The sequence below is a fragment of the Felis catus genome, chromosome D4, assembly GCF_018350175.1.
Source record: "Felis catus isolate Fca126 chromosome D4, F.catus_Fca126_mat1.0, whole genome shotgun sequence".
NCBI lineage: Eukaryota > Metazoa > Chordata > Mammalia > Carnivora > Felidae > Felis > Felis catus.
The window spans coordinates 87,141,203-87,163,149 of NC_058380.1; the positions used below are offsets into that span (position 1 = coordinate 87,141,203).

Sequence of the window (21,947 nt, forward strand, 5' to 3'; positions counted from 1 at the left end):
TATTTTAAGGATATGCTTGTTATTATTTTTTTTTAATTTTTTTTAACGTTTATTTATTTTTGAGACAGAGAGAGACAGACCATGAAAGGGGGAGGGTCAGAGAGAGGGAGACACAGAATCTGAAACAGGCTCCAGGCTCTGAGCGGTCAGCACAGAGCCTGACGCGGGGCTCGAACTCAGGGACGCGAGATCTTGACCTGAGCCGAAGTCGGCCGCCCAACCGACTGAGCCACCCAGGTGCCCCAGATATGCTTATTATTTTAAGGATATGCTTGTTATTATTTTAAGGATATGCTTGTTATTATTTTAATTGTGGTGATAGTTTCACAATTATTTATATGTGTGTGTGTGTGTGTATATATATATATATATATATATATATATATATACACACACACACACACACACACATATATGTCTAAACTTACATAAGGGAGCACTTGAAATTTTTTTTTAATGTTTATTTATTTTTGAGAGAGAAAGAGAAAGAGAGAGAGAGAGAGAGAGAGAGAGAGAGAGAGAGGCGGGAGGGGAGGGGCAGAGAGAGAGAGGGAGACACAGAATCTGAAGCAGGCTCCAGGCTCCGAGCTGTCAACACAGAGCCCGACACGGGACTTGAACTCACAAACCGTGAGATCACGACCTGAGCCAAAGTCAGACGCTTAACCGACAGAACCACCACGCAGGCGCCCCAAAGGGAGCACTTGAAATATGGGCAGCCTATGGAACATCAAATATGTCTCAAAGCTGGTAAAATTGTATAAAAATGAAACCCGTGGGGAAACTGAGTGAGGAATACAAAGGATCTCTCTGTACTATCTCTGTAGCTTCCTGCGAACCTATAGTATTTCAATATAAAAAGTTTAAAAAAGTACAAATTAAGACCAATTGCATTAGTACTTGTCAAAGTGCTCTGGGAAAGAGCTGTACCAATTTAACTCACTTTAAAGCTGTTTGAGAGAGGCCTGTTTTTCCACATCCTAGTGATGGCGGGCACAATAAATGCTGATTACTTTTACCCACCCAAGAGGCAATATGGTTGTTCAAAATCATACTCATCTGAGCATAAGCCCAATTTAATGGCATTTCAGGCTTTGGTGAAACATTGTTATTTCTTCTTTGAAGTGCCTGCTTATGAGCTTTACTGTCTTACCTCCTTCAGATGTTAGTTTATTTGTATTTATTTATATATTTTTTTAATGTTTATTTACTTTTGGGGGGGAGGGAGGGGCAGAGAGAGAAGGAGATAAAGCAGGCTCCAGGCTCTGAGCTGTCGGCATAGAGCCTGACACAGGGCTAGAACTCATGGACCGAGAGATCATGACCTGAGCCGAAGTTTGATACTTAACAGATGAGCCCCCCAGGCACCCCACATATATTTTTTTAGATGTTACCTAAGAGCAGCTTTCCAGACTCCACTATTTAAAATTGCAACACCCCTCCACTACCCATCTCTGCTTTATTTTTCTTTTCAGGGACTGTTCACCATCTGACTTATTTGTCTTATTTATTTACTTATTTAAGTGTCTGTCTCACTAAAATGTCACTGCTTCAAGAGCAGAGAGTTTTTAAGTTTATTTATTTTGAGAGAGAGAGAGAGAGAGAGAGACAGAGAGAGAGACAGAGAGACAGAGAATCCCCAAAGTAGGCTCTGAGTTGCCAGTGCAGAGCCTGACTCTGGGCTCAAACTCACGAATTGTGAGATGGTGACCTGAGCTGAAATCAAGAGTCAGATGCTTAACTGACTGAGCCACCCAGGCACCCTAAGGACAGGGATTTTTTTTTGTCTGTTTTGTCCATGTCTAAATTCCGAATACTAGAAAACACTGGCACATTGTAGGCACTCAATAAATTTCTCAAATGAATGAATGCCTACTTCCTTTCCAAGGGGGGGTGTTTTTTCTTGTTGGTTTAAGAACTCTGTATATGTTAGAAAGATTAGCCTTTTATCACAGAGGGTATATATGTTTTCCCCTATTGATGCTTGCCTTTTACTTTGCCATATAGGGATTTTAAAATTTAAGTAATTATGTATCTGTCTTATCTTTCATGGCTTCTGGGCCTTGTATTTTCCTTCTCCAAGATTATAAAAATATTTATTTTTCATTAAAAATTTTTAAAATGTTTATTTATTTTCAAAGAGAATGAGAGACAGAGTGTGAACAGGGGAGGGGCAGAGAGAGAGGGAGACACAGAGTCAGAAACAGTCTCCAGGTTCCAAGCTGTCAGCACAAAGCCTGACACGGGGCTCGAACTCAGGAACCGTGAGATCATGACCTGAGCTGAAGTTGGATGCCCAACCGACTGAGCCATCCAGGTGCCCCTAAAAATTTTTAAATATATTTCTTCTAGTCCCATAGATTTTCTTATTGAAGCGCTTTAATTAATCTACAATTTATTTTTCTGTCAGATGTGAGATAGAAATAGAACTTTAGGGGTGTCTAGGTGACTTAGTTGGTTAAGCATCTGACTTTAGCTCAGGTCATGATTTCACAGTTAGTGGGTTCGAGCCCGGTGTCGGGCTCTGGCTCTGTGCTAACAGCTCAGAGCCTGGAGCCTGCTTCAGATTCTCTCTCTACCCCTCCTTGACTCGCGCTCTCTCTGTCTCTCAAAGGTGAAGAGATGTTTAAAAAAAAAAGAATAGAACTTTTTTTTTTCAAATGATAAGTCAAATGTTTTTTTTTTTTTTTTTTTTTTTGAGACAGAGACAGAGCATGAACGGGGGAGGGTCAGAGAGAGGGAGACACAGAATCCGAAACAGGCTCCAGGCTCCGAGCTGTCAGCACAGAGCCCGACGCGGGGCTCGAACTCAGGGACCGTGAGATCATGACCTGAGCCGAAGTCGGCCGCTTAACCGACTGAGCCACCCAGGCGCCCCAAATGTGTTTTTCCTAACATATCATTTGCATTTTTCCCTGTCTCCTAACCAACATTTTAAAGAGCTGACTGATATTCTTTTTATCTGGAAAAATATTCCTTTCCTATTGTGCCATTAAGAGAGCATTTATTTATTTCTCGTATTTCATACAAGAATGTAACCTTGGTATTCTACAAAAACAGCTCAGTACCTAACACGCAGTGGGAGCAGAAATCATGGGATTAGGGAATACAGGAACAGATACCTGTGTCCCTACTTCATGCAACAGACAAGTCTTGAGGGCGGAAGGGGAGGTTTTGAGGCTTTCCAGTCCAATGACAAAGTTTTCACCCATCAGTGGATAAATTAAAAGATAAGGATAATTATGCACTTGTGCACACAAGTATGTAGAAAAAATCATTGTAAGGCTGCCAACCATCTCTTAAGAAGGATCCTGAAACCTTGGCTTTCTTTTTCTATTGTTCTCATAAAGTAAATTTCATGTGTGTCAACTCCAAAAGCCAAGGAAACACTGAACTGTAGTCCGGCTCTTCCATCTGATAGTTACTGAACCGTAGTCACTGAGCCATCTGTTTGGTGCGGGCGCTGCTGTCATAGGCGTCGAGGATTTGGTAATGAAAAGACCCGCCGGGAGGCCTGTATAGTTGAGCTGGGAAGGTCCACATTCTTGAAACAATGACGTAACAGTTTATTGCCGTCGAGGAACGGGTAAGGAAGAGGTCAAGGTGACAGGTAAACTGCATAGATATAAACTGAAGCCCAGGGAAGTGCAAAGAGTAGACACAGGGAACGGTGTACCTGGGCAGAGGCTCGTCCTCAGTCTCGTGCGCGCGTGGGCCGGGTGGAGACGGGGGCGGGGCCGCGCTCCCGGCGTCCCCGTGGCCCCGCCTCGGCAGTGGCGGGGAGGGGCGGCACGTGAGTGGGGCGGAGCCGGGCCGAGCGGGTGGGGCGGGGCGAAACGGAACGCGCGCATTCGCGGCTTCGTTTCCGGCCGGAGGCCTTTGCAGAGAGCCCCGCGTCCCTAGGGGGCGGCGGCGGCGGCGGCGGCGAGGGCAAAGGGGGGATCCGGAAGTCAACACCATGTCGAGTCTGCACAAGAGCAGGTAAGGGCCACCGGGGCCGACCCAGGCGGACCACTCCTGGCCAGGCCGCCCCCTCTGCCTTGCAGGGCGGGACGCAGGTGCGGCCAGGAAGCGGGAGCCCAGTGTAGCGGGTCTCGGGCGCCCACTTTCCAACCTCATTGCTTGTGGGCCTGAGGGTGCCCGGAGCGGAGGCACCTCTTCTGCTCCCCGGTGTCACCCCATGTCTCTCCCTCATCCTGGACCCCGGGTTTCCCCCTTCCCCTGGTGTCTTCCTCATCCAGGGCCTCGATGCCCCGTTCTCCAGCTCCCCATCCCCTCCCCACCGTTTTTGTCCCCCTTGTTAATCCTCTGCCCCAGTACCGTCCCCTCCAAATGCTCCCTGTTCCCCTCGCCTGGTTTTTACACGGAATGCTGGAGAACCTGGATTCTCCAGTCTTCCTTCCCTCAGGCTCAATCCCACAGCACTGGCCAAATTTTGTTAAGTCTTCAGTTTTTCTCCAGGACTCGCTTGTTCTTTAAACCTTTTGTCCTTGCCTACTGTCTAGCCCAGAGGTCTTCTGATGGTTGTATTTTTGAGCCTGGGGAGCTGCGTGCAGGTTACATAGGTCCGTTGTCTAGGGATCACATTACTCCTGGTTCCTAGTGGCACTATGGGCTGGGCCTGGCCAGCAGGAAGTGCCCAATAAATGCCAGCTCACTAAATGTTAGAAATGTGTCTAATTTCATGGTGTTTGCTTGAGAACCTCTAGAGGAATATCTCTGTGTCCCTGGGTTTGGAGGAAGAAGTGATCTGTAATTCTGTAGTTCCCCTAAGGTGCCTTTGGCCAGGACCTAGGTTGAGCTTTGCTGTCTTTATGTCCTGAAGGGGTGGGAGGAACTGGTTGAAGACCGGTGATATGAGAGCTCTGGGCTTCAGAAGTGATCACTAAGTCTGTCACTCTGGGGTTTGGATGTGCTTCATTTGCCTTCCTGTCCGACTTCTAGGATTGCAGATTTCCAGGATGTCCTGAAGGAGCCCACGATCGCTTTGGAAAAGCTTCGGGAACTCAGTTTTAGTGGTAAGCAGCAGCTCTCCACGTTCAGGGTTTCCTTAGAGCAGCATTGTGGTTAGGATAGAGGGGAAGGTGCCCAGGGCCACACCTGGTCAGTTCTAGGGCGGCCAGCCTGCCTCGTGGGGCCTTCTGCTGATGCTGGGACTCTCAGCCATCCCTGACTGCCCTGACCGCCAAGAGCAAGCCTCGGCCTTAGGATGCTTCCTGGGGTGTAAGCGGTGCTTGCTGCTGGCTGAGGGTTACTGGAGAGGATCGAATTCGGGAGCCTGGAGCGGGGAAGAGACTCGAGCCGCTTCGGGGTCTGCCTCACTCCTCAGCAAACTTCCTGTGTTGTAGAATTTGGTTAGCTGCAGAGCAGTTCCTGATTCTCTCCCAGGCTTGGAGATTACAGCTGACTCAGGCAATGGTGAACTTTGGTTAACGGTAAAATGCTAGCCTTGAGACCCTGACTTTAAGGAGCTGAACCCCAGCAGTGTTTGACTTTGCCCTCCCTGGCATGGTTAACCTTCCAGCACAGAGATTTTTGCTTATCTTTTAAAATATCCTAAGGTGTTCTGTGTGGATTCTTGTTACTGCTCTGCCCTTGTGACTTGGTCAGCAAGGAGTTCTTGTAGTTGCTTTTCTTGTCCCCATGCAGATTCTGAGGGAGGTGGGCATCAGCTCCCACTCACGGTATTAGGGGTGCCGTAGCAGCAGCTGCTTCAGTGAGGCTCCTGACAGTATCGCAGGAGACGTTTGCCTTTTGTTCAAGAGTGATATTTAAACCCTGAAGATCTTGAGGGGTCATGGGGTGTGTACTGAGCTGAAGAATCTACCAGGCCTCGGGGAAGCCATTGTGCGTTGAGTTTGGGCTGTAGAGTTAAGACGGACAGACCTGTGTTGGAGTCCCCGATTGCTCTGTCATTACGGATAGGTTTCTTTATCTGGAAGGTGAGGATGAGAGTGCTAATCTTCTCTACTTACTAGGGTTGTAATGAGGGTCAAGTGAAGTAATGTCCATAAGGCACAGAGTGCTTAGCATTTATAGCTTAGTTTATATTCCGCAAATATTTACAGTGTCCCTGCTGTGTGCTGTGCCCCACGCTAGGGGCTGGGAATATGAGGCAGATTTGGTTCTTCTCTTTCGGGGGCTCACCCAGCTGTCGGTGTTACAGAGGTTAAATAAATCCGCAAACCATGTTATACAGTCCCAACTGGGCTGGATGCTATGAAGGACAGTTCACGGAGCCATTATCGTTTATAATGAGAGACCTGACTCCGACTGGGCAGAGATGGTGGTGGTGGGTAAGTGCTGCTCTGAGGAAGAAATACCAAGGATGAGAAGGCGTTATCCTCAAAAGAACATTCCCCACAGAGGGAGCTCTGGGGTGGGGGCAGGGGTCATGGAGAGAAATACACAGGATTAGCCTGTAGTCCAATGATTTTTCTGACAGCAGATGATTCTTGAGGAAGTACTTCGCGCGCTCCATTCCTTGCCCACTGGCTCTGAGGTGGAGGGCCGGGGGGGTCTGGGGGCTCTGGCCTGGGGCGTGACTCTTGCCTGCTGTGTCCACAGGCATCCCCTGTGAGGGCGGACTTCGGTGCCTCTGCTGGAAGGTGGGTGTGCCTGGGGTGGGGTGCCTGCTCTGCCAAATGTCCTTGGGTTCCTGCATGGCCTGCCCCCGCCCTGGCCCCTTCCCCTTCTTCTGCGCCTTTCCTTGCTTGTCCGAGGAGACTTTTCTGGGAAGTTCTGGGTTTCTTTTCCTCTTGGCATCCCCTCCAGGATTCCCTTGGGGCAGGAACACGTAGTAGTGGCAGTGAAGCTCTCTGCTTCCTGGTCCGCACAGGGCAGTAGAGGGACAGAAAGAGGCCACGCTTTGCCCAAAGCTATTAGCCGAGGTGGGAGCAGAAACCCAATGTCTTGGTTTCCAGCCTCTTGAGCTCCAGGTTTCCTTATCCTTTGCGAGGGTCTCTGTGAGGACAAGCAGAGGAAAGGGTGGGTTTGGGATAAAGTGGAGAGGAAAGGGGAGGCTACCCCCAGCCCACACCTGCACGCGTGGGTTTCAGCCCTTCTGGTCTTCTGGCCTTTATTAGACATTTTCCTTGAGGCCTGTCGGCCTCCACCTACTGTCTGGGGTTGGGCCCAGGAGTCGACAGAGCTTTGTTCCTCTCCCTCTGTGCAGATTCTCTTGAACTACCTCCCCTTGGAGAGAGCCTCATGGACCTCCATTCTGGCCAAGCAGAGGTGAGACCACGAGAAAGGGGGGTGACGGGAGGGCCTTCCTATCAGACAGCAGGTGGTGCTGGGCCTGCCTTGCCTCCTGTTGCTGCTTCTCTGGTCCAGGCTCCCTGGACGAGACCCTTGGGATCATCCTCTTTCCCCTTGTCTCCTGCAGGGAGCTGTATTCTCAGTTCCTGAGGGAAATGATTATCCAACCTGGCATTGCCAAGGCCAACATGGGTGTGTCCAGGGAGGATGTGACCTTTGAGGACCATGTGAGTAAGGGTCTCAGCAGGGGCCAAGGCTACAGAGTAGGGAGGGATGCAGGCTTTGGAGCCAGAAGTTCCGTCTGCCCCAGAGGACGGATGTGGCCAGTCTGGGTCCCCTCTGGACCATCCAGTACCTCCTCTCTGTGTTGGGCCGCTCAGCCCCTGGAGGCCGTCGTCTCTCCCTTCTCCTTCCCAGGCGCTGGGCCTGGTCAGGAACGTAGGCCATGAATTGGGGTCTTAGTGTGTGTGTAGAACTGAGCCAAGTCCTCTGTGTGTGCTGTGTCTCCTTTCCTCCTCGCCTCTGTTCCCTGGGGAAATTTCTGTGATTTTATAATTGAAGAGAGAGCAGGGCAGGAGTGAGAATAAATGGTCTTTCTGTGGCCTGGAGGGAGCCTCATGCTCTCCTCAGATACCGAGCCCCTCCCCTTGTGCAGAAAGTGGAGATGGATGGACCCAGGCCCGTCCTCCAACGTTTAGACTTGACGATTCCGAGCAAGGTGAATTAGATTCGAAGAGACCTGATAATACAACATGCGTTCATTCAACAAGCATTTAGTGAGCACCTGGTATATGTGGCATTTGAGACAGAAAGGGTGGTCCCTGCCCAGCAGGGGTGTCCTCAGAGCAGAACGTGATGTCGGAGGCTCCCCAAGTAGCTCACAGGCTGTCTCAGAGCCCCCGCTGGGCCTCTGCTCAGGCCCCCCCCAGACTGGAATCTGCCCCCTGGGGCCCTGGCTGGACCTGGGACAGAGCAGCTCATCCTCTCCCCTCAGCCACTCAACCCCAACCCCGACAGCCGCTGGAACACATACTTCAAGGACAACGAGGTGCTGCTGCAAATCGACAAAGACGTCCGGTAAGCAGGGCACTGGGGGTCAGGAGCTGGCCCGTGGGACTTCTGGGGGGTTTCCCAGTCCTGTCCTTTCCCTTTGCAGCCCACGCCCACAGGCGGGTGTTTGAGGAACGGCTGGAGGCTGGTCTGGTAGGTGGGTCCAAGCCCCAGTGATGTCGGCCTATGAACGGGGCCAGTGACCGAGTCGAGTGCCTGGCTCTCCTTTCTCCCTGCCTTAGTTTCTGTCATGCTGCAGGTGTTTATGGGTTCATCGGATCCTTCCTGCGACAGATACTGAGATCCCACTCTATGGCGAGCTCAGTGCCGAGCTCAGGGTTGAGCATGGAATTGACAGACGTGGTCCCCTTCTTAAGGAGCTTAGAACCCGGTGGGGAGGATGGTTAGATAGTCCTTCAGCAAGATGGGTCTTCCGTGTAATTAGCATTTGTGGTCAGTGCCCTGAGGGAAGAGTTCAGGGTGCTTTAAGGGTTGGGGGGGGAGGCCTCGGCTGAGGTCTCAGGAGTGAGAGGCCTTGGGGGAAGAGGGAGGGAAAGACCGTGGTGGTGGGGAGCTGCCTGCGGGAAGGCCCTGAAAGCGCATGGAGGCACGTTCGAGGAGCAGTGGTGGAAGCCACACTGGAAGGAGGCGGGGGTTGGACCTTGGACTTGATCCCAAGGGCATGGGGCAGTTATGCAGAGGTTTTGAGCATAGGAGTGACAGGATCAGATGAGTGGTTTTTGAAAACTTGTGAGCCTCAGTGTGTGCCTGGGCGTGCTTTTCCGCTTGGCAGAGAGACGTGGAAACACGCTCCTGCTTCCTGTGGGGTTGGCAAGTCTGGCAGTGGGTGGGATCTCCCACAAGGCTGTGTGAGGAGCTGGAAGGGAGGCCTCCCTGCAGTGGGGCTGAGTGTTGGAGCTGGAGATCTGCGGTCGGTTTGCCGGGTTTCAGTTCCACTTTCACCGGGTGCCGGCCGTGTTTCCGGGCCCTCGTGGCCCTGGGCGCTGCTCCTCTGTCCGTGCTCAGCTTGTCCGGCCCCATCTTCAGATGGCCTCAGGTGGACACCCAGCCCCGCGTGGCTCAGCCAGGATGCAAAAGAAGGTCTCGCCTCCTGCATTCTCAGGGTGGAGTTGGGGCGGCCTCTGTGCACGAGGTGTCTTAACAGTTTGCGTCAAGAACCATGTCTCGAACCCGGTTCTAGAGAAACAGGTTCTGTCTCACACTGGTAGCGATTGTAGCATGTCATTCAGTGTTTTTGGGGGGGCAAGTTTGCAACGTGCTGGGTGTAAGAAGTCTGGAAAGCGTGCCTGTGCTGAAGTAACGTGCACGAGAAAAACTTTACCTGTTGAAGTGACGCAGCGATGTGGGTCCATTATATCTCAGTAAAACTGGAAACGAAACCAAACCAAACCTATGTGATTGCATCGTAGAGACTGTCTCCCACCTTGAGTTTTCTTCTCCCTCTGTCCTGGACATCTTCCTGTGTCAGCTGTATACTATCCTGTTACACAACGTGCAGCATAACCATTTTATTTAAGTTAGTTTATCAACATAACCATTTTAAACCACACTACACTAAACACCCTATATGTATTAGATAATTTTTTTTTAGATAAATATTTTTGACATGGAAAGATGGTTGTGGTTAAAGAGGAGAGTTGGATTATAAGACCATAAGGGCACTTAAAAATTTTATATGTGTGTGTACCTATATGGAAATACAAATCAGAATGTGGGTATATTGGACACGTGGATGGCTCAGTCAGTTAAACATCTGACTCTTGGTTTTGGGTCAGGTCGTGATCTCGTGGTTTGTGGGTTCAAGCCCCACGTCGGGCTCTGTGCTGATGGCTCAGAGCCTGGAACCTGCTTCGGATTCTGTGTCTCCCTCTCTCTCTGTCCCTCCCCCGGTTGCACTCTGTTTCTCTCTGTCTCAAAAATGAATAAATGTTAAAAAAAAAACAACAACAACAACAACAACTAAATTCTTAAAAGTAAAATGTTACAGGGGCGTGTGGGTGGCTCAGTCAGTTGTGTTCGATTCTTGGTTTTGGCTCAGGTCATGATCTTGCAGTTCATGAGTTCAAGCCCTGCACTGGGCTCTGTGCTGATGGTGTGGAGCCTGCTTTAGATTCTCTGCCTCCCTCTCTCTCTCTCTACACCTCCCCTGCTTGCTTTCTATGTCTCCCCCTCCCCCAAAAATGTTACTAGTTTTTTAAAATTTATTTTTTTATTCTTGAGAGAGAGAGAGAGGGCAGGGGAGGGGCAGAGAGAGAGGAAGACAGAGAATCTAAAGTGGGCTTTGCTCTGACAGCAGAGAGCCCGATGCAGGGCTCGAACTCACCAATGGTGAGATCATGACCTGAGCTGAGCCGAAGTCGGATGCTTAACCACCTGAGCCACCTGGGCGCCCCAAATGTTACTAATTTTTTAAAAACACAAAAAATGCCTTTTGTAATAGTGGAGCACCTCGCAACAGAGTGCTGATGAAATGCTCCAAACTTTCATCCTGAGTAACAGTGCTCTCTCCTGTTCCCTCTTGACAGGAGGTTGTGCCCAGATATATCTTTCTTCCAGAGAGCCACCGAGTACCCCTGCCTCCTTATCCTCGACCCCCAGAATGAGTTTGAGACCCTTCGTAAACGGGTGGAACAGACGACGCTGAAATCGCAGACAGTGGCCCGGAACCGGAGCGGAGTCACAAATGTGAGAGCCAGCCCGGGGGCCCCAGGGATGCCCCAGGGACGCCCCGTGACAGCCTTTTCCTTCCTGCTTCCCTCGGAGCACTGGCCACCGGCCATCTGCCCTGACAGCTACCCAAAGCGACCTTGGTCCTGCCAGGTCCACCTCTGGGGCTCTTCTGCAAGTCAGCTATCAAAGTCTGGGGGTGTGGGGGGCCGGGGGAGGGTCCTCCCGTGTGCTGAAGGAGCAGCAGGGGAGATGGCTCTTGAAAAAGCGATTACACGCTGATGAGAACGTGTGGGAGCAGTGAGGCAGTGAGGAGTTGACCTGGCTTTGGTGTCCCGGAAGACTTCCCTGAGGAGGTGACATTTCAGCTAAGAGGCCAGGAATTAGCAGGAAAGTGTGTTCCAGGTGGGGAGAAGGGCATAGTGGAGGCCTCAGGCAGGAGTGAGTGTGGTGTGTTCAGGGAATAGCAGAGTCCAGCCAGGCAAGAGGGGGCACCGCCAGAGGATGCTGGCAAGGTCAGCGGCCGTGAGGCCACCTAGGGACTTCTGAGCAATGCGGGGACGTGATTCCGGTCTGCTCTTGTGAAGGATTGCCGTGGGCAGTTGCCGTGGGGGTGTTGGAAGGGCAGGAATGGAGGATGGGAGGCGGCCGCACTGTCCAGGCACAGGCAGGTGGGGGCCGGGATGAAATGTGGGTAGACTTGAGAGATCAGGAGCTAGAATTGCTAGGACTTATGCTGGCCAAGTCACACGGAGCGTTTGAACCCCAGTCTTCTAGCAGATTCCTGTAACTCTGAGAAGCAGCCTGTAGCCAAATGAAGCATATTACCTTCTTCCTGAACTTACACCTGTGTTTGAGTACATGGAACTCCCGCTTTTTCCTCAAAACTTTTCATTGTCCTCCAACAGTAGAAAAATCCTTCTCTGTAACCTCCAACAGACTCGTGATATATAATACTGCAGAAGCTTTCTTCCCTCAGGTAGAATGGCTGATCACATCTCTGTGTCTCTCGGATAGCAGCCATTTTCTGCTGCAGGGGTGACACGGGCAGTTAACAGCTGATCCCAGGGGCCCGTGTGCCCGGGACAGAGTGACATGTGCCAGGGGGTGCAGAATGCTTGGCTGGCCACGTGGGCGACCCTACTTGCCGCCGATGTCCTGGCTACAGGGCAAGGTGCGGACCTGGCTTCACTCATTTCACTGCAGTAATTGGGGTCTGAGAGCGGAGCTCTTCCCCATTTTAGGTCTTGATCTGGTCCTGGTGGCAGAGAACCTGACCAGAAGCTGCATCCCTAGACCTGGGGACCTGCGGTTGGGCCATTTAGTTCAAGTTGAACATCTGTTTGACTTTGGGGGAAGTAACACCAGCCTCACCTTCCTGGGCCTCCACCTTCTCCCCTGTAAACTGGGCAGGATCATTTCCACCATGCTGGCTTTTGAATCACCAGGAGGTTGAAATGAGGTCACGGCTCTGCAGATTTTGGGAAGGCTGCAAGGCATTTCTCTGAGGCCTGGGCTGCAGGCTATGGAGTCAGCCAGTCTGGGCTCAAGTCCTACTGTCACCACATAGTGCGAGACTTTGGCGAGTGACCTAACATTTCTGAGCCTCAGTTTCCTCGTCTTCAAAATGATGCTGAGCAGGTATTCTAGATTGTTCAGAGGACTTCATGGAGGAATGCTTGCAGAGCACGGTCTTGCCCACGGAAAGCTGTCAGTGAATGTTAGCGATGTGTGCGTGTGAGCGCACATGTACACACGTGTATATGTTTGCACGTGTGTGTATGATGGGGGAGGGACTTTGTCTTCAGGATCCTGTGCTTCCCGGATGGCTTCATACGCTGGCCCTGCCTGCGTTTGCCTGCAGCTTTCTCACACAGGGAACCCCCGGCACCTGGATCTTTGCGGCGCCCCTGGGGGCTCCTGCCAGCACCGCTGTTGGAGACCTCTGCTCTGTCGCAGGAGGATCCCTCTTCAGCAGGGATCCCTCTTCTGTTTATCTCCCAGCTTTTTCTTAATGAAAAATGTGAAACGTTCGCAAAAGTTCAAAGAAGAGTACGATTCCCAACTGTATACTTTCCACCTGGATTCAACAGCTGTGAATGTTCTGCCATATTTGTGGGTGTATCATATGTAGAGAGAGGAAGTTGCACACGCCCCGACCCTTCATCCGCGAGTACTCTTGTGGGCGTCTCCTGGGAAGAACACCCTCCTTTGTCACCATCCTCACATACGGAGATTAACAATAATTCCACAGTAACACCCAACTTCCAGCCCGTGATCGGATGTCCTCAGTTGTGCCAAGAATATTTTAGTTATTTGACTTTGCATCCGAGACCCATTAAGGTGTATGTGTGGGATTGAGATGTTATATTTCATTAGTCTCTTGATCTCAGGGAGGCCTCCACTTCCGCCCCCCCTCCCGCACAGCCTTTGACTTTTTGAAGGATCTTGGCCAGTTGTCTGTTTTTGACACATTTACAGGTTTTTTAAAAAGTAAAGAATAGGGGCGCCTGGGTGGCGCAGTCGGTTGAGCGTCCGACTTCGGCCAGGTCACGATCTCGTGGTCCGTGAGTTCGAGCCCCACGTCAGGCTCTGGGCTGATGGCTCAGAGCCTGGAGCCTGTTTCCAATTCTGTGTCTCCCTCTCTCTCTGCCCCTCCCCCGTTCATGCTCTGTCTCTCTCTGTCCCAAAAATAAATGTTGAAAACAAAATTAAAAAAAAAAATAAATAAAAAATAAAAAGTAAAGAATAACTTACATGTAGTAAAACGCACAGATAGATCTCAAGTACGCAACTAGATGAACTTTTAGTTACGTATACGCCCAGTCAAGACACTGAATGTTTCCATCATCCAGAAAGTTCCTTCACGCCCCTTCCCAGTCAGTACCCCTCACCTCAGAGGTAAGCGCTGTTCTGGTTTTTAGCACCATAAATTGGGCTTCGGCCCCGCTGCCTTGTGGAATACCCCACATTCTGGGTTTGTCTGCCTGTGTCTCCCTGTGGCGTTGGATGCGTTCCGCTGTGCTGTGTATTCCCCACAAGCTGGAAGTTGAGTCTTGCCTGAACGGCAAACATTTCTGGCGGGAACGCGTTATCTCTACCGTCGCCGCCTTACCGGCTCCTCCCCTCTTTCCCCAGATGTGCTCCCCACACAAGAACTCCACGCCCTCTTCCCTGAACGAGTATGAGGTGCTGCCCAACGGCTGCGAGGCCCACTGGGAGGTGGTGGAGCGCATCCTGTTCATCTACGCCAAGCTCAATCCTGGCATCGCTTACGTGCAGGGCATGAACGAGATCGTGGGGCCCCTCTACTATACCTTTGCCACCGACCCCAACAGCGAGTGGAAAGGTAAAAGGCCTCTTGGCTGCCCGCATCCCTCATGCGGCTCCCTAGAGAGAGGGGCCCAGGAAAGCCTGGCTAATGGGCCTCGTGAGGCGCTGCGACTCGCGCCCCACCTCTGGGCCTCTTCTTCCCTCTGTCAGAGGTGAGAGGTTAGCCTGGATCATCTCTGAGGTCCTTTCCAGTTCAGGCCTTCTAGGATGTGGGGAGTGTGTTGAGCTCTCAGCGCGGGTAACGGAAGTTCTGATAAAGGAGATGACCGGTACATTCCGGAAGCTGAATGACAAGGCTTCAAGTAAATGGTTTGAAAAGTGTCCTCAGAAGAGCATGTAATCAGTTACTAAGTGAAATGCACAGTGTTGCCCGAACGTGTGAGAAGAAAGACGTGGTGTCCTTAGTCTGGGGGCGGAGCGTGGTCAAGGATAGAGGAGGGCCCGGGCCGGACCAGGAGGGTGGGCGGCCCGGAGGAGCTCAGAGGCAAAGGGGGAGACGTCGTGCACGGGAGAGGTGGGGTGCGAGGCGGGAGGGCATCAGTTCCCTTGCAGCTGCCCCCCCTTCCCCCACCCATCGCCAGAGCACGCCGAGGCGGACACCTTTTTCTGCTTCACCAACCTCATGGCCGAGATCCGGGACAACTTCATCAAGAGCCTGGACGACTCACAGTGTGGCATCACCTACAAGATGGAAAAGGTGTACTCCACCTTGAAGGATAAAGACATGGAACTCTACCTGAAACTGGTGAGGACCACGGGGCCAAGGCAGACGGACGGGAAGGGGCACAGATAGCAGGCCTCCTCAGCACCCCAGGCCAGGGGCAAGTTCTGGCTTGAGTCCGGGAATGGAGAGTGGCTGCTTCCGCTGGGGAGTGCTGGCCTGAAAGCTGGGGCCCGACCGGGAGACCGAGGCAGCAGTCGACGTGGGAGCCTAGCAGGCTGGGCACGAAGAGGAAGTTGATAGGGTGCCTGTCGTGGGCCAGGCATGATGCAGTGTGTTCACTGTAGACTGAATGACTTTAGCTTGGTAGCAGTCCTCTGAGAAACAAAGTGCAAGCTTCATTTTTATTTTTATTTATTTATTTTTAAGACGTTCATTTATTTTTGAGAGGGAAAACACAAGTGGGGGGGAGAGGGCAGAGAGAGAGGGAGACAGAGGATCCGAAGCAGGCTCAGTGTTGACAGCAGCGAGCCTGATGTGGGACTCGAACCCACGGACCGTGATATCATGACCTGAGTCAAAGTGGGACGCTCAACTGACTGAGCCACCCAGGCGCCTCTGAACTTCATTTAAAAAAAAATTTTTTTTTTTTTGGGGGGGGGGGGGCGCCTGGGTGGCTCAGTCGGTTAAGCGTCCAACTTCGGCTCAGGTCATGATCTCACGGTCCGTGAGTTCAAGCCCCGCGTCGGGCTCTGTGCTGACAGCTCAGAGCCTGGAGCCTGTTTCAGATTCTGTGTCTCCCTCTCTCTCTGACCCTCCCCCATTCATGCTCTATCTCTCTGTCTCAAAAATAAATAAAACATTTAAAAAAAAAATTTTTTTTTAATGTTTATTTTTGAGAGAGAGACAGAATGTGAGCGGGGGAGGGGCAGAGAGAGAGGGAGATACAGAATCCGAAGCAGGCTTCAGGCTCTGACCCATCAGCACAGAGCTGTATGTGGGACGTGAGATCTCACGAACCATGAGATCATGACCTGAGCCGAAGTGGGACGCTTAACCGACTGAACCACCCAGGCGCCCCTGAACTTCATTTTTAAAAATTAAAAATGATCTAAAAAGTTCTTGGAGTGTCATTCCCTATTTATCAGAAAACAGTTTTGTGAAAAGAAACTATATAAAAACAATTTTGTGAACAAGAAAATACATATAAACATCCCTTTAAACAGATTTGGGATTATGTTTTTGTTATTTTGTAACATAGTTTTTCAGTTAGTAATACTCACTGGCTGACCAGACGGCTCATCTCTATGGGGAGTAGTTGTCTTACAAGGTGTTGTATGGAAAGTAAATAAATGAAATAATATACTTCACATGTGAAGCACAAGGCTGGGCTTATCATAAGTGCCCCATAATAGTCTGTCCATAAATCCAGGGTTATAATCCATACTGCATTTAAAAAAAAAATTTTTTTTTTATTATTTATTTTTGAGAGAGACAGAGACAGAATGCAAGTGGGTTGGGGCAGAGAGAGGGAGACACAGAATCCGAAGCAGGCTCCAGGCTCCGAGCTGTCAGCACAGAGCCTGACGCGGGGCTCGAACTCACGAACTGTGAGATCATGACCTGAGCTGAAGTCGGACGCCCAACCAACTGAGCCACCCAGGCGCCCCCATACTGCATTTTAAAAGAATCTGAGCCATTTGTAAATCTAGAGAGCTTACATAAAAGCACGGATTTCTGGCTCCTCTTGAAAAATCGAAGATCTGACAGCACCGGCCGGCCACAACAGCAGCCGTCCCTCTGGTCGAGCGCGGCTCTCTGGGCGGTCCCAGTGCCGTCCCCCCCCCCCACCCCCCCACCCCAGCGTGCCTGGCGCAGACGCGCGGCCAGTCTGATAGGCCACATGACACTGCACGGCGGCTGACTGCCATGCCCACGCCTTGTCTCCCCAGCAAGAGCAGAACATCAAGCCCCAGTTCTTTGCCTTCCGCTGGCTGACACTGCTGCTGTCCCAGGAGTTCTTGCTGCCTGACGTCATCCGTATCTGGGACTCCCTCTTCGCCGACGACAACCGCTTCGACTTCCTCCTCCTGGTGTGCTGTGCCATGCTCATGTGAGTAGACCGCGAGCAGAGGGCCGGGGCTGCTCGTGGGGAGTGTGCCTCTGGATTTCTTGGGCGGGTGTCACACTGCGGGTGGTAAGGCGGGAGCAGGAAGGGGCCTGCTGGGCCCGCGCTCGGTGGCCCAGGGCTCTAGCGCTTTGCTGCTGTGTTCTTTTTTTTTTTTTTTAAAGTTTATTTATTTTGAGAGCGAGAGCGAGCATGTATGTGCATGACAGGTGAGGGGCAGAGAGAGGGAGAGAAATAGAGAGAGAGGGAGAGAGGGAGAATCCCAAGCAGGCTCTGTGCTGTGAGCGCAGAGCCTGACTCAGGGCCTGATCTCACCAACGGTGAGATTACGACCTGAGCTGAAATCAAGAGTCTGTCGCTTAACTGAGCCGCCCGGGCGCCCCTCTGCTTGTTTTCCTTAGACTGATCCGGGAGCAGCTGCTGGAAGGGGACTTCACCGTAAACATGCGGCTCCTGCAGGTAATGGGGTTCGGGGGGCCCCGCTCAGGCTCTGGTCGTGAGGCAGGTACATACCAAGCACCCACCGCTGCCAGCCGCTGTTTCAGGCTGGGGTCGGGAACAGGGCAGAAGAGTCCAGACTCCTGAGGCAGATCTGGGTTAGGATCTGGGTTTGAATTCTGGTCCTGCCACTTGAGTGGTGTCGCCTTGAGTGAATGACTTGGCGTCCCTGACCCAAATGTTCTACCTGAGTTCATCTTACCCGGGGCCCGGCGGCGCCCGGTACATTGTGGTGCCTGTTGGTGAAAGCGCTGAGACCTGGGGGAGGAGGTTGGGGCGCAGTGGTTCAGAACGTAGGCTCAAGAGTAAACAGCTCTGGGTCCACATCTTTGTTCTGCTGTGGTAGTCATGTGACCCGAGCCAAGCGATCACCTCTCCAGGCCTCAGTGTCTCCAGTGCCTGGCCTGGGGTTGGTTTTCAGTAATTTGACCAGGTCTGTAAAATGGACACAGTCACAGTAACTTTCTCACCAGACTGATGAGGTGACCCACTGAGCTAATGCATGAGCAGCATCTGGTCCACGACCAGGCTCGGGATGAACGGTGCTTGGGATTCGATGGCAGGAGGGAGGGGAGGGAGGGTGGCCCGAGTCCTAAGGAAGGGGCTGTGGCACTGGTCGGTGCTGATTGGGTCGGGTAAGCTAGTGCTGCAGCGGGTGTAGCGTTAGCAAAGGTTTGGGCCACACGCAGGTGTCTTTGGCCTGTGGCCCCTGTCCCTCCGGCCCGGGGCCCAGCATGGTGACAGGGCCCAGTGGGAAGGAAGGGCATGTAGTGGTGAAAGGTGAGCTGACTTAAGAGGCATGTTGTTGACCTTTCCCCTGCCCAGGATTACCCCATCACAGATGTCTGCCAGATCCTTCAGAAAGCCAAGGAACTCCAAGACTCCAAGTAGCCTCCTGGCAAGAGGCCCAGGTTTGGGAGAGAAGACACCGACCCCTGTGCCCTGGCTTCTGGGACACGCAGAAGCCTGTGGGATCCCAGCCAGCCTGAGGGGAAACTGCAGGATTGGCCCACTCCAGGCCTCCTCACCCGGCTCCCTCCCCCTCGGCCGCTCCCGCTGGGGGCACACTGTGCCATGTTCCTTCCTATCCATGCAGCCCTAGCTCTCTCCCTGCTCTTCATCCTGGGGACCTTTTGCCCAGGCTGCCGAGCAAGGCTGGAGCTCATGGGGTGGTTTTCCGGGGCTGGGGCACATTGGGGGCACTGGGGGCCGGCAAGGGTCCTTCCCTGCCTCTGCTCGGCTGCTCCCTTCCTGTTCTCCTGCTCTGGTCTTTTGGGCTCTGGTCTCGGGAGGTGCTTGGCAAATGAGCCAGAAACCACTTCTTCTGGGGGTTGGTGCTTAGGCTTCTCCATGGGGAAGGTGACACTGTGAAGGAGCTAAGAAGCTGCCAGGCCCAGGTCAAACTCTCTGTCCCTCTCCCTGCGAGTGTGTGTTTCTGTCTGTAGTCCTGGGTGGGCGTGTGTGTGTCTCTTCATCTCCCAGGTGTCTGCTGCTCTTGTGTGGGGTGTGTGTGTGTGTGTGTGTGTGTGTGTCCATGTGTATATGACGGGGGTGGGGTGTCTTTGGTCCCTCGAGGGCTCTTTCTCCTCCCCTTCTCCCTCTGCCTCTTTCACAGAGGGGGTGTGTGACTCACTCTCGCTCTGTCTGCCCCTCTGTCGTTCTTCCTCTGCCCTTCTCTCTTGGGGTGCCTTATCCCCAGCTCTTCCCCCTCCTCCCCTCCACGAACCCCAGAAACAGAATGAGGAGTCTGGCTCAGCAAAATCCCTGGGGGTCAACCTTGGCCTTTGCACCCTGTTCACATTCCCAGCCCTGGGCCCCCAGGTCGCACAGACGGGGAGGGAGTCCACAGTGCCTCAGCACAGGGTCCTGAATTGACTCCCAACAGAAATGTTGGAAACCAAAAGCTGCTGAGAAATGATGGCCCGCAAGGCTTTGGGCCCCTTACCCTCCTTTCTGCCCAGGGGATGGAGGAAGGAGAAGAGGGAGAGCTGGGGCTTCCAGAGATTCCCCCAAAAGGCCCTTCTCTCCCAGAGGAAAAGGACCTGAAAGCGATAGTGTACCAGGGGTTGGGATCCAAGTGTTTCAGAAGAGTCGTCATTCTTGTGGCTCCCAGGTCCTAGCCCAGGGCAGTGAGTCCCATAAAGGGCAAGTGGGACCAATGGGAGTCTCCCTGGGCCAGGTGTAGCTGAGCTTAAAGGCCCTGGATCCTCTTGGTGCCCCGAGAGCCATGTCTCCCCCAGGCAGGCTGAAGGAGGTGCTGGCCCTTCCCTGGTCACCTGCTTGGGCTGTTCCCAGGATCTGGGGCAGGGACACTCGGAGCAGGAGCAGCTGGCTACTCTTGCCTTGGGGCTGTGGGAGGAGTGGGCACGTTCTGACCAAGGCCCGCCCTCCTGTGAGGAGACAGGTGGTTTGGATCTGGAAGGCTGGGCGATACGGCAAGCGGCCTCCGCCTCAGACTGGCCAGCAGTGGCCCTTTTGTCCCCAAAGCCTTCCCGAGTCCGGCAGCCAGGACTTTGTGCTGCCTTCCCGGGCCCGGCTGTGGGGCCCAGGAGGAGCTGTCCCCAAGTGGCTCCTGTACCAGGCTGTACCTTGGATGCTGCTGGGACTTGATGCACTTGCCTTTTTGCCGCCACCCCTCCCAACATACAGTACTTGGGAGATTTTTTTTACTGTATTTATTCAGACTCCTAGTTATTTATTGCAGACTGGCAAGTGCTTGGTTTGGGGATGAAGGGTGGGGCTGGGAAAGTATACAAGCAGTTGGAGGTCTTCCTGACCTTCCAAGGCCAGAGTCAGCATCCTCTCCACCTGTCTGTGGGACCTTCCTGGTTTTCCAGCAGGTTCTGGCTGGGAGGGCTCTGAGCTCTGTACTGCAGCTGAGTGTAAGGGATACAACAGGGTGGGTGTCGTCTCCAGACCACAAGACCCCAGCATGGCACAGAGACCCTGCTTCCCACCAGCCTGGCTCAGCCTCTTCCCAGAACTGGTCAGCTGGTGGTTCAGTCCCAACTTTGAGCCCTTCACAGCCTGAGGCTTGGGCCACAGCCTGGGGCCCAGCAGCCTGCTCAGGACACCTGATGCATTCCCTCTTGCCTGTCCCCCGCCTACCCTCCTGGGGCCATACTACTTGAGTCACTGCGTCTGATTTGCCTCAGTGGCAGAGTTAGGTCCAGTGCTCTTTCCTTGACCTTGGGATGAGGATCGGGAGCACAGGGACCATGTCCAGATTACACGGCGCTCCCCAGTGGGATACTGCCTGAGGAAGGGACAGGCCCTTGGTGATTTCCCCTCCCCAGATTCTCAAGGGAGGTGCCTTGAGAGCCAGCATGCCCAGGGCTTCCTGGTTGGGAGCTGCCCCCAGGACTTTGGACACTTAAGAGATTGGGCTGTAAGAATTCTGCAGGTCTCACTCCAGGGTCAGAATGGAAGTCTGCTTTTGTTTTTTCATCTGTTTTATTCCTTGAATCAATGCTGTTGATGACAAGTTGTCTTTAATAAATCATGTCTTCTTTGCATTGGGCATTGGTGCTGTGACGGGCTGACACCTTTGAGGCCTCAGGGGAAATCTGAGTGGGGGTGGAGCAAGAGGCTCTTGAAAGTGGGCAGAGAACAAGGCCAGGAACCTCTTGTTGGAAGAGTCCGTTCAAGTCTTGTAGTTCAACCACCTGCAGTTTGTCGCTGAGGAAAAGGCGGGGTGCCAGGGAAGGGGGTACTGCACAGTGGATGACACAGCAAGTTCTTTTTGAGGTTGACAAAACCTCAAGAAGTAATTCATAACCACAATCTAGAGACATCACTGGGAGCACGTTTGTCTTTGCTACATTGTTGTCATTTTCTGATGGTTTTGTGTACCCTCTCCCCTCTCATGTTAGGTGGTAAGCAAGTTGCTGTATGATTTTAAAATGTATTCATGGGCTATAGAGTATTCTAGTATGCTAAACATGTCTGAAACCCCTATATTTTGCTTATTCCAGCCTCCATTACGAGTAATACTGTGGGGAAGTTTTCCTGTTAAAACTCCTTGCACTCCCCATTCATTTCCCCAGCTCCGTCCTCTAAGTGGGTTGAAAGGTATGAACCTTTTTAAGGCGTTTATACATACTGCCAAACTGCCCTCGGGAATCACCAGTTTCTGTTCCAACCAGCAGTTAGCGTCAGCCGCCTGCATCCTTGTCCTGTCCCGGGCTGTTAAAACACTTGCCAGTGTCCTAGGACTCCTGACTTACGGTGTAATGGTTGGGAGGGTAGGTTTTGGTGTCAGGCAGACCTGGGGTCATGGCCCTGTTTCCTTGTTCTGCCAACTAGGAGCTTCCTCTCTTGAAGATGAAG

At 52.4% G+C, this 21,947-nt stretch overlaps 1 protein-coding gene across 2 annotated transcripts; it reads left to right on the forward strand.

Annotated features, from left to right (window-relative positions):
* Window positions 1-3,830: 3,830 nt before the first annotated feature.
* On the forward strand, window positions 3,831-21,133 carry TBC1D13 (TBC1 domain family member 13). 2 transcript variants are annotated; one of them, XM_003995951.6, is made up of 12 exons: window positions 3,831-3,981; window positions 4,945-5,018; window positions 6,568-6,608; window positions 7,175-7,236; window positions 7,388-7,487; window positions 8,255-8,337; window positions 10,857-11,016; window positions 14,137-14,347; window positions 14,913-15,076; window positions 16,945-17,105; window positions 17,522-17,579; window positions 18,444-21,133. In XM_003995951.6, exons 1-12 carry the CDS (start codon window positions 3,959-3,961, stop codon window positions 18,507-18,509), a joined length of 1,203 nt encoding a protein of 400 aa, XP_003996000.1. In that variant the 5' UTR covers window positions 3,831-3,958; the 3' UTR covers window positions 18,510-21,133. The 2 variants fall into 2 exon arrangements, with proteins under 2 accessions (XP_003996000.1, XP_019672209.1); XM_019816650.3 differs by lacking the exons at window positions 3,831-3,981; window positions 6,568-6,608 and having other exon boundaries at window positions 4,947-5,018.
* Window positions 21,134-21,947: the final 814 nt, after the last annotated feature.

Excerpts from the sequence above, each read along its gene's own strand:
- TBC1D13 (XM_003995951.6), top strand. The coding sequence starts at position 3,959 with ATGTCGAGTCTGCACAAGAGCAG. Across the intron at positions 11,017-14,136 it reads ACCGGAGCGGAGTCACAAAT|ATGTGCTCCCCACACAAGAA; the intron begins GTGAGAGCCAGC and ends CTCTTTCCCCAG. Across the intron at positions 14,348-14,912 it reads CCCCAACAGCGAGTGGAAAG|AGCACGCCGAGGCGGACACC; the intron begins GTAAAAGGCCTC and ends ACCCATCGCCAG.